Here is an 11,517-nt window from a genome sequence, read left to right as displayed (position 1 = left end):
ACACACACACACACACACACACACACACACACACACACACACACACACACAGTTGTGAGGTTATATTAGTGTTACAGGATGTGATGGTTTTTAATGGTAAGAAAAGGATGTCAAGTTTGAGAGGTTTCTTCATATCATTCTTTTATATTTCAAACATGTAACACAACAATATCATGTTATTTATAATTGACCTTATTATTAGTGACTGATTTTCAGTTTTTCACTTTATTTTTAAGAGAGAGAGAGGGAGACCTCCCACTCATTTTTCATTTCCTGTTGTTTAAGCGTAAATGTCACATCCACAACCCATGTCACTATAAATGTGTGTGTGTGTTTCTGGTCTCTTTCTCTCTGTGGCTTTGGGTTTTTCCACCTGTCTCTGATTCACTGTTGAAGGTGTTTGGGGAGAAACTGAATCTTCTCTAGACATTTACACTGCATTGACCAAGAATGAAGTATCTCTCTCTGTTTCTCTCTCAGTTTTTGTTGACTTGAAGAGGACTTACAGATGTGTGCCGGGAGGAGATGGCCAGGATGCTAATTCTGATGATGATGATGATCCTGCATTTATCCCTCACAGATCAAAGTAAGAATTACTCTTTGGACCTACTCAAATGACTCTAATTTGAACCTAAAAGTGAGCAAAACCTGAGCAGAACCTTCTTTTAGGGACGTCCTCTTTTATTTTAAATGATAGACGTTTTCGTTCAAGGTTAGACGTGTGGGTCAGGGGCTATGTTAGGGTTATGGTAAGTCTATAATATGTTAGTTAAACGTGTGCGTGTGCCTGCGTGTGTGTGTGTGTGTACCTGCGTGTGTCTGTGTGTGTGCCAGCGTGTGTGTGTGTGTGTGTGTGTGTGTGTGTGTGTGTGTGTGTGCCTGCGTGAGGTCTGTAAGATAAACGTGTAATAACAGTTAGAATAGAAATCAAATGTGTTGATAACATTTAACACTTAAATCTGTCACATTCAAACAGTGAGGAATGATCATTTATACAGGGCTTGACATGAACCATTGTCATCTGTCAATTTAGAGTACAAATATTACTTGTCCGAAGATAAAAAAAAAAGATATTTCATTTGTAGTGTCAATATAATTGTTCTGATCCTGATTGATCAAGTTTGCGTATAAGCGTTTTACCTAGTGTCCGCTGCGGCCACCTGAATAAAAAAAACTCTCCATGATTGCTATAGAACAAAGGCAAGCAGTAATTATTATTATTAGTGTCAGGGCTGTATCTTAAAGGAGTCATATTGCACGTCTAAAAGGAATATTATGGTTTGTTATATATGTAACGCAATGTGTATACACCATTTAAAGTTTAAAAAACGCTGTATTTTCCACACACCGTGCATGTTTGTATCTCCTCTTTGCTCCGCCTCTCTGAAACGCGCTGATTTTTTACAAAGCTCATGGCTCTGAAAAGCGAGGTGTGCTGTGATTGGCCAGTTCACCAGTGCGTAGTGATTGGTCAAATACTGCAAGCATTTCACGGAAATGTAACGCCTCTTACCATATTCGGAACATCAGGTTCCCAAGCAATTGTACTGACAGACGATACAATGAGATTTACAATTACGCCCACCTTAACTACGTGTAGATTTGGGCGGTCTTAGTCAAATCAGACCACCAACTGACGTAGATTTGTGGGGGTGTGGTTACACGAGGTGTTTCAGGCAGGTCTGGGTGAGCATTCGCTTTTACATAGAATGACTCTTCTGTTCCCACTTTCATTTCTGCAATTTTACGCGTCTAATACACGCATGAGCGACTTATAACACACCAAACACACAGAACAACACGTGTTCGCACCATATGACCCCTTTAAATTTTGTTGCCCATAGCACTGGTGCTACAGAGGTTTATAGTTTTGTAGCGCATGACAAACAGTCGTAGCACAAATATAAAATGTCAGTCATCATTAAAAAATATGCAAGTTCAGTTCATCACATGAATAGACAGAAAACTGACAAATGACATTAATGTCACATACAGATGGATAAATTAGGCCCATATAACCTTAAGTTTACCTAAATTTGTTTTAGTTTTTCTAAGGTCTGTGTATTTCATTTTTTTACTATACAATTGAGGTATTTTTGTCCACATAAATTACTGAAGTATACTAATAGTGATATTTACTATAGTAAACTGCAGTAAAATTCCTAGATACTATAGTGTTTTTGAACCTTACTATAGTATACTACAGTCTTTACTACAGTTTATCCATTTACTACAAGGGTACTACAATTTCCTTTAGCAAATAATACAGTATTTTTCGTCTTGAGTGTTCAAGTTAACGGGACTTTTATTTTGACGGGTCATCGGGAAGACGCTTGAGTTTTAGAGTGTTTGACGAACGAAGTTCATGTGTTCATGTCCTCATACAGTGCAGACGCAGATAAATCCTCGGCCATCACTCGTGTTGTGTGTTAATCTGTGCACATAATTCACTCAGACACGCAGAACAGCCAGATGACATTTAAATAACAGGATTCCGCGTCCGCGTCTAACGTTAGTTATATGGACTCAATGCGGTGCGCCGTTGATTATTGTCACACACAAACAAGCACAACCTCAACAAACGCTCTTCACACAAACACGCAGCTCTGTCTAATGCACATATTCTTATTATTCTTAGCAATGACCAATTTTTTCATAGCACTGTTATTCTTTTTTTTTTCTCAAGTTAACGTAAAATTCTCTCTCACTTGCCCATACAAAACATTCACTTGTCCCGGACAAGCGTTAATGTCGAGCCCTGATTTATGTGTCACTTTGTGAAAGTGCTGTAGAAATAAATACATTTAACACTGTCTATGAGAAAACATCATCAGAGAGATGTGAGTGATTTGTGTTTGTCTGTAGGTTTACTGTGTCATCATGATTATTTCAACACATTCACATGCATGTGGAACATTTCCAAACTAGATCTCCGTCCGCCCATCACAGCTGCCACAAACTGCACCCTGCATGTGTATGTTAAAAAAGCGTAAGAAATCACTTTACAATGAACATGAACCACGCTGCAGTTGCATCTGTTCCTTTAAAATATAAAATACGTGTGTAAACGTTTCTTTTGATTTTAGTTTGAAGACTTATTTTAAATCACAGCGAATGACCATGAAGAGTTCAGAGGTCAACATCCTTACGGCCAGCGTTGAGTTTAACAAAAGGGTGAGTTGAGTTTGATCGTCGTTTCTTCATCATCAAGCACAGACACCCGAAACAGAAGATTTGTGTTGTTTTCTTTCTTCTGATAAAGGATGGAATAATAATAGGTGCCGCCAACATCTCTCAAAATGTGACGTGTGAGAATCATAAGAATCTCGTGGCTCAGACACAACAACACAAAGCCAAAGAGAGCGGTAAATATGAGCCAGAATCAGCTCTTGTCGCTTGTGTTGAGATGTTGAGCATAACATAACACATATGTGTGTGTGTGTGTGTGTTTAGTAGTGAAAGTGTTTCCTCCTGTGGAGCTGAAGGTGGACGGGTTCAATGTTTCGTGGCGTCGTGGAACTCCTCTGAAGAGCAGTTTGAAGGGTCAGGACTTTGAGCTGCAGTTCAGATCTGATGAGCAAAGCTGGACGGTGAGCTGCTTCTCTCTCTGTTCACACTTCACTTCTTTTCATAGGAAGGTGTGAAGATCTAAAGATGTGTGTGTGTGTGTGTGTGTGTGTGTGTGTGTGTGTGTGCAGGATGTGGAGAGCACTCATGTGACGGAGCTTCGTGTGGAGCTTCAGGAGGATTCACTGGTCTTAGATCAGCGCTATGTGCTCAGGGTGAGAGCTAAACTCTCCGGTCAAACTACCGCCATCTGGAGCGACTGGAGCACAGAGTACAAGTGGACCTCTAAAGTGGGTAAACCACACCCCCCACCCGGTGAGAGCCAATAACACACATCAAAGTGAAAGAGAGAAATGAAGCAGTTACACTGTTACTCATGTTTGTGATGCCTTGAAAAACAGTCAAGAAGTCAATTGAGTAGTGATGTAAGCAGCAAAACTGTGTTTACGGTGTCATCATCATACGTGCACACACACACACGACCCCGCTCAGGTGAACTCTGACAAAATCACCAAGATTTACAGAGCAAAACATCGGATTAAGGAAGTTAATGAAATGAAATTCTGAAGATGAATGAAGATTCTCTTCTTTCATTTCACATCAGCTCGAAAAACTTGAAAATGGCAAAAATGACAAACTTCGTGTCTGATGTTCATGTGTTCTGTTAACATTCATTTATTCACACACACACACACACACACACACACACACACACACAGTAAACGTTTAAAAAATGATCGTTCTGTACGATTGATACGCTTTTTTAGTCCCCATGAGTTGGTGTGTATTCAGGTTTAGGTCCCCACCGGGATATACAAACAAGGCCAAACACACAGAATAACATGTTGATCATATGTGAACACAATAGGAGCATTGAGAGAGAGCGAGAAGAGAATGTTTGATGAATATTGTGGTTTGGGTTTTAGTCGCTGGTGATTCTCTGGAGCTGAACTGGTCTTCACTTGTCATCTGGATCACTCTCACAGGAATGGCTCTCGCTCTCATGTTAATCCTCAGCCTTCTCTTCAAATATAACAGACGCAAATGGTGAGTGTGTGACACTGTTCTGGAAACAGTTGTCTGATGAACGCATGTGAAATAAACATCATCTCTGATCATTTCAGGCTGCAGAAGATGCGTTCTTCATATATTCCTGATCCCAGCAAATACTTCACCGATTTAAACTCGCATCATACAGGAAACTTCAAAGTGAGTTCTTTTCCGTGGTTTGTTGGTTTCAGGACCTTCGTTTATAACGTACATTTTTAAAGGCACAAACATATTCCGTGCAGTCTCTTGATTCATAAGAGCTCATAAAGTCGAGATGTCATATTGATGAGACTGATTGACGGGGGTGTTTTCTCTCTCCTTGTGTCTCAGTCTTGGCTGGGTTCAGCGTTCGCTCTTGATCACTTCATCGCAGTCGACTCTGAGTTGGTCAGTCCGGTGGAGGTGGTGAAGCTTCAGGATGCTCTCGACTCTCGTCTCGTGGACAGACACGGCGACGCTTCGAGGGACGGATGGGAAAACACCTCCAAAACCTCGAACTTCTCAAACTCCACCTACTTTCTGTCTCAGAGCTCAAAGGGGCCCGTGGACGCTCTTGAACCCTGCTCGGCGCACTGCTCTTACGGCCCTGCGGGGGGCATCGGCGGCCCGGGAGAGGGCCTCCAGAACAGCGCCGACGTCGCTCGCGGTGCCGGGGAGAGCAACGAAACGTCTGAGCTGGAGAAGAGGCTGGAGCAGCTCCGGCAGGACACTCAGAGTCCGGATTCGGGGTTCGCCGCGGGGGCTGAGGACAGCATGGAGGAGACGGAGCTCCCCAGTCCTCGCCCCCTCCTGAACCTGCCCGCCCCGCACCCAGACAAACACCTCCCGCTGAGCTGGGAGCAGACGCCTCTTGTACCAGGACCCATCCGTCTGATTCCCCACATAGACTTGGACCTGAAGCTTTTCAGTTCCTGTGGAATGATCGAGCCCTCTAGTGGCGATTACATGCCAGTTGAAAATGTCCAAAACTAATGCAGAATTGATCCGAGATTAGCTGCATGTCGTTTGCTGTTCTTGTGTTACGTCAAGACTCTCTCAGATTACCACTATAGATATTGTGACGTTTTAGAGAAGCAACAATGAGCGGTTTTAGGAAAGAGAGAATTTTGAAGAGAATATATGCAGAGACATTCAGATTTAATGTGCTCATTGCTAATAATATTATAACCCTCATGCGCTGTATGAATATATACTGTAGATATATATTTTATTTATAGGACTGTAATCAATGACATTCATTTATTACGCTTTAGAAGAAACACAAAACCACAAGTTGATGTGTGGCTTTATTGGGATCCGTTCATTTGTCTGCTGTCGTGCTAACGTCTGTCAGTAGTTCTCAGTTACTACAGTTCGCTGCTATTGTTGAACAAAAGAAGTGTGTGTGTGTGTGTGTGTGTGTGTGTGCGTGCGTGTGTGTTGCGGCTTTATTCTGAGTGGGGTTCAGTCTGGATTAAAGACACACACAGGTTTGTATCAGTGTGCAAGTATAGCAGCTCTGTTAACATATGAAACACTGGATTGGACTCAGATCTTTGTTTGTGGCTCATAGACATTCACAAGCAAAACATTGTTCTCTTCAAACAATTTATGGCCATTTTGTTTCCACACTTCCCCTTTACTATAAATAATGTTGCATTGCGTAACTGCCATGTCAAGTAGAAATTGTTTGGCTATTCAAATAATGAGATACAGAAAAGTTTAACTAATAAAAAAATGGTCACAGACGTATTACAAAATAAAGGATATGATGCTGTTTATGTGTCGATATTGAATTTGCAAACAGTATTGTAATACGAATTAATATCTGGAATATCAATACCTCAATCAGACCAGAAAGCTTTTATTACATGTATTCAAAATGTTGCCATTGTGGTTTAAAATTATTTATAAAATGGGATTTTTTTTCATTGATATTACATATATATATATATATATATATATATATTTAATTGATATTGTTATATATATATATATACAGTATATATATATATATATATATATATATGTATATGTGACCCTGGATCACAAAACCAGTCTTAAGTAGCACGGGAACATTTTTAGTAAAAGACAAAAATACATTGTGTGGGTCAGAATTATCGATTTTTCTTTTATGCCAAAAATCATTATAGGATATTAAGTAAAGATCATGTTCCATGAAGATATTTTGTAAATTTCCTACCTTAAATATATAAAAACTTTATTTTTGTGAGTGGATGGTCTGCCACAGTGCCCCTGACTAACAACTTCAAAGGCAATTTTCTCAATATTTTGTTTTTTTTGCGCTCTCAGATTCCTGAGTTTTAAACGGTTGTATCTCAGCCAGATATTGTCTTATTCTAACAACTCATATATCTATAGAAAGTTTATTTATTCAGCTTTCAGATTATGTAAAAATCTGGGTCACATATATATATATATATATATATATATATTGATATTGTTATCAGTCAGACAGTTTTCTTGTATTTAAAATTTCAAGCCTCAAGTCAACTCGTGTTTATGTAAGTGCAGTGAAATGAAAGAAAGAAAGAAAGAAAGAAAGAAAGAAAGAAAGAAAGAAAGAAAGAAAGAAAGAAAGAAAGAAAGAAAGAAAGAAAGAAAGAAAGAAAAAGAAAGAAAGGTTTTGTCTCAGTGGCGAGCATCAGCGGAGCGCACAGGTGAGCTGTGACGTCACGTGCAGGTGATACGTCGCTGGGCGGTGACGGTCGTTAAGAGAGAGAGATCCGTTATTAAAATCATTACACACAGAATCATAACGCGCGCGCGCTCTGTCCTGTTCAGTGTGTTCGTCACACAGAGAATATTATTGATCCACGTGAACTTTGGACTGACAAACACAACGAGCTCAACGAGAACATGAACGTGAAGAAAGCGACGTGCGTGAGAGCTGAATGAGACATTCATGGAGCCGAAGCGGAACCCGAGATAACAGTTCGGTTCGGGTCAGGGATGGAGCTAGAAAACGCTTTCACAGCGAATCCGAGTCCGGAAAACAGTGTAAGAGAGCACGAGCGGTCTGATGTGTGATTCCTGACAGATGATTGGTCTGATGTGTGTTTATTATGCGCAGGTGTCTCGTGCAGGACATAAGAGAAGTTGCTCGAACGCTGTCATCATCATCATCTTCATCATCATCATCCTTATCCTGACAGCATCTTCATCTCTTATCTGGTATTTTATTGGTGAGGAGAGTAAAGCATCCCACATGACAATATACTGAAGTGTAATTACCATAGTAAACTGCGGTAAAATGAATAGATAATAAGGTGTTTTCAGCATTAAATGTTAAAGAATGCATCAGTAGCCTATTCAATACAGTTGATTAAATCCCTGTAATTAATTCAACATAACACATTTTAACACATTATAGTAATTCCTTTAAAATACTATGGTATACTACGATTTAGGGATGCTCAGAGACCATTTTTTAACGACCGAGTACGAGTGCTGATATTTTTTCTGGTATTTGTCGATACCGATGCCTGTACCTGTATTTTTTGGGTGAGGTGGCAATTTTCCAAACACAACACACTGAAACTAATCACTCTGCCTCAAAACACATTATGAAAAAAAATGTATGTGCTTGTCACAAACTTTCAAAGCACAGATTTCAGTCAGTTCTGTCACACGAGGTATCGGTGTATCCCTACGATTTACTTCTGTTTACTATACTAAATACAAAGGTGTGCTATAGTATCTTTAGGTGGGAGGTGGATTGATTTGAAAAGTCATAGTTTTAATGCTGATATCAGGATCAAACTATTGTTACTGCAATTACAGTGGTTTTACTACAAATACCATAGTAAAAGTCTATAAACAGAAGCACATTTGTCATGTGTCTCATACAGTGTGTGAGTGTGGATGTTGTTTCTCAGAGTACAGGGTTTGGGTTCTGGAGGCACGTGTGATTCAGCAGTACACCGCCAGTGTTTCTATACTCAATCACAACTTCACCAGAGATCTGTCCAATCACCAGACCTCTGACTTCACACTTCAGTCCAAACGTGTGCAGAACATGGTGAGACAAAACCTTCCACAGCACATCAGACATCAGAGACCAGACATCAGTTATCAGTTATCAGACATCAGTTATGAGTGATCAGACAACAGTGATCAGTGATCAGACGTTATCAGTGATCAGACATCAGTTATCAGCGATCAGGGACCAGGGATCAGTGATCAGACATCAGATATCAGTCATCAGAGATTAGAGCTGAGATCAGTGATCAGACATCAGTGCTCGGGCATCAATGATCAGACTTCAGTGCTTACATAACGGAGTCCATCGAGAGTGAGCTGTGCAAAGTAAACCTCACTCCTGACCAACAGAGACGCTTTAGCGCCAGACACTAGAGGCTGCGGTCTTTAGCCTCCTCGTTAGAGCGCTTGTCTCCCATCCGGACCGACGCTGGTTGGAGGCCCGCGCAGAGCGGGCGAGTAGGACCAGTCACACTTAGACATCTGTGATCAGAGATCAAACACGAATGATCAGACATCAGTGATCTAAGCTGACATCAGAGATCAGATATCAGTGTTGGGAATAATGCATTAGTGAGTAATGTGCATTATGTGATCAGATTAGTTTTCTGAAGTATTGGGGAAATGAATGCAGTTTACTTAATAAACGTACACATCCCTAGTTGTGTTCTATATTTTGAGTTCAAATTCTGAAAGACAGCGAGCATTGGTCAGGTGAGAAAACCCAACACATTCTTCTTAAGAGACAGAGTAAGTGTTGTTCACAGGTGGAGAAGCTGGTGAAGTCCACAGATCTGTCCAGATACTTCAACTCCACGCTGGTGTTTGCTTTCGGGTGAGACATCATCATCATCATCATCATCATCATCATCGTGTGTCTGTCCTGAAGTCCTTCCTGAGCCTCATGTTGTGTTGTTGTGTAGAGACGGGAGTTTGGTGGCACATTTCTGGCTGATTCTGTCCGTTCCCAGCAGTCAGAGAGATGATGTGAGCGTTCAGCGAGTCAATGAGAGTCTGTACAGAGAGCTGCAGCGCTTCCCACATACGCCACACATCTCCTCGTATGAGGGTTTCCAGATCCTCCCGTCATCTCTCAGTGTAACCGGTACCGTTCATCATCTTCTCCTCATCTGCCTCACGCTTACAAACCTTCATTTGTTTTGGTTTTTTAACGTGTTGTGTTGCTGTTTTACGTTCCAGAAACCACCCCCAAAGTTATAGAGCTTTTTCAAGCTTCATTTGGTATGAAAACCTGATGATTTTCTTTCTTTCGTTTGTTATTTTACTTTTACTTTGGAGTTTGGTTTTTTCATCTCATGCCAAATTGTGATGTGTTTTTTTTTGTTAGGCATCATATAAAGTCAAGTTGTTTTGACACCGATGTTATTTACAGACGTTTATATTTAATGTGCTGAATGTACAAAACTGACTTCATAATCGCTGTGTCGTCACGTATGTAAAAAACCCGTCTCAGAAAAGAGAAGTGTATTCAGAGAAACCCCCGGTCGTGTTTATCTTCGCTGATATTTTCGATTCAGTGACGTTCAGACATTTTTCAAAAGTTTTTTAATCCATCACACAGTCAGTCATTTCATGTGTGCTGATGTCTTCACAGATTGTTATCATTATAAGTGGGTGGATTCCACAGACGCTGTGATTCTGGAGGGGCCGAATACTCAGCGCTCGTCCTGTCTGTGGCACCTGAGGGCTCCGGCGGGGTCACGGCTCGAGCTGAGGGTCCAGTGGCTCCTGACCGAGTGTCGGGACAGACTGATCATCTACGACTCGCTCACGCCGACAGATTCACACCTCATCACCTCGTGAGGGAAATCTTTCACTGTTCACACATCACACGATGCATTTATTTCTGAAGGATCTCAAACATGTGTGTGTGTGTTCCTTTCAACCCTCTATGTTTCAACCCTGATAGCACTCGTACATCTGGCAGATGCTGTTTGCTCATCTGCCCCACATCTCTGAGACGTCTGCTGTCAGACGTCATATAGACCTCTAGAAGATGTCTGGAAGATGTGTGTGATTTAGAATAGACGTACAACAGCTCTTTCTAAGATGTTTAGCAGATGTTTTTACACAGCAGATGTTTTCCAGATCTCCAGATCTTTAGCAGACGTCTTACAGATGTGCCTGTGCTATCTGGGAATGTATTAATAGTGATTTTGAAATCTTTTCACATCTATCTGCTAACACACCAGATGTTATTGTGATTCATGAGGAGTGTAAAGAGGTGTTTGATTTGGAGGTTGCTTGTAGCTTTGACTCTAGTTTGGAGGAAGCCTTTATGACTAAAGTCATTAATAACCTCTTTTGAACACCATCGCAGAGTTGGGTTATCGGGGTCGATTGCTTGTTTTGATATTTGGCAGCTTGGGACACGCACATAGGCTGGTTGTACGAGGACTTCAACAGCTTGGGATGTCTAAAAAGAGGGCCAAGAGGCTAGCAAAGTACTGTGCCTTGTCTGCTATTATTAGCAGCCGCAGTATATGGCGGAGACGTTATATCCCTAACAACTGAGCTGTACATCTAAATTGTGTAGATTTGTTGTGTGCCACTGGTCCATGATTGTTTGTATATGTATTTAACTGCATCTATAATATTTATGTCCCTTGTTTCCTTTTTATTTCCTTCAAGTGGACTTAAATAAAATATTAAAATGTGTGCGCGTGTGTGTCAGTCTGTATGGCTGCAGCAGGTCCGAGCAGACGCTTCAGGTGTTGTCGTCTGATGAGTGGATGACTGTAGTGTGGAAACAGGGCCTGTATCATTATAATGATCCTTTCTCTCTGAGCGCTCGAGCCTGGCCTCCTAGCGGTAATAACTCTCTCTCTCTCTCTCTCTCTTCTCTCTCCTCTCTCTCTCTCTTCTCTCTCCTCTCTCTCTCTCTCTCTCTCCTCTCTC

General features: G+C 41.1%; 2 protein-coding genes across 6 annotated transcripts in view; both read left to right on the top strand.

Moving 5' to 3' along the window:
- Positions 1 to 6,367, top strand: part of LOC130556529 (interleukin-2 receptor subunit beta) — a 19,069-nt gene extending 12,702 nt beyond the window's left edge. For 2 of the 5 annotated variants that reach the window (XM_057337630.1, XM_057337629.1), the window contains exons 2-10: positions 481 to 586; positions 2,866 to 2,989; positions 3,087 to 3,174; positions 3,263 to 3,365; positions 3,454 to 3,590; positions 3,699 to 3,882; positions 4,494 to 4,614; positions 4,692 to 4,776; positions 4,948 to 6,367. In XM_057337630.1, the coding sequence (XP_057193613.1) occupies positions 526 to 586; positions 2,866 to 2,989; positions 3,087 to 3,174; positions 3,263 to 3,365; positions 3,454 to 3,590; positions 3,699 to 3,882; positions 4,494 to 4,614; positions 4,692 to 4,776; positions 4,948 to 5,589 (1,545 nt within the window). In that variant the 5' untranslated portion in view covers positions 481 to 525 and the 3' untranslated portion in view covers positions 5,590 to 6,367. Of the gene's footprint in view, positions 1 to 64; positions 397 to 480; positions 587 to 2,865; positions 2,990 to 3,086; positions 3,175 to 3,262; positions 3,366 to 3,453; positions 3,591 to 3,698; positions 3,883 to 4,493; positions 4,615 to 4,691; positions 4,777 to 4,947 lie in introns of those variants that run through there. The other 3 variants (XM_057337631.1, XM_057337633.1, XM_057337628.1) reach the window with 3 other exon arrangements.
- A 712-nt stretch (positions 6,368 to 7,079) lies between these two features.
- Positions 7,080 to 11,517, top strand: part of LOC130556887 (transmembrane protease serine 6) — a 12,246-nt gene continuing 7,808 nt past the window's right edge. Inside the window, exons 1-8 of the mRNA XM_057338228.1 lie at positions 7,080 to 7,617; positions 7,691 to 7,802; positions 8,496 to 8,638; positions 9,366 to 9,433; positions 9,522 to 9,703; positions 9,799 to 9,840; positions 10,214 to 10,418; positions 11,294 to 11,430. Of these exons, the coding sequence (XP_057194211.1) occupies positions 7,570 to 7,617; positions 7,691 to 7,802; positions 8,496 to 8,638; positions 9,366 to 9,433; positions 9,522 to 9,703; positions 9,799 to 9,840; positions 10,214 to 10,418; positions 11,294 to 11,430 (937 nt within the window). The 5' untranslated portion in view covers positions 7,080 to 7,569. The remainder of the gene's footprint in view (positions 7,618 to 7,690; positions 7,803 to 8,495; positions 8,639 to 9,365; positions 9,434 to 9,521; positions 9,704 to 9,798; positions 9,841 to 10,213; positions 10,419 to 11,293; positions 11,431 to 11,517) is intronic.

This window comes from Triplophysa rosa, linkage group LG7 (genome assembly GCF_024868665.1).
Source record: "Triplophysa rosa linkage group LG7, Trosa_1v2, whole genome shotgun sequence".
NCBI lineage: Eukaryota > Metazoa > Chordata > Actinopteri > Cypriniformes > Nemacheilidae > Triplophysa > Triplophysa rosa.
The sequence above is the reverse complement of the archived record's forward strand: the minus strand, read 5'-3'. Positions and strand labels throughout refer to the sequence as shown.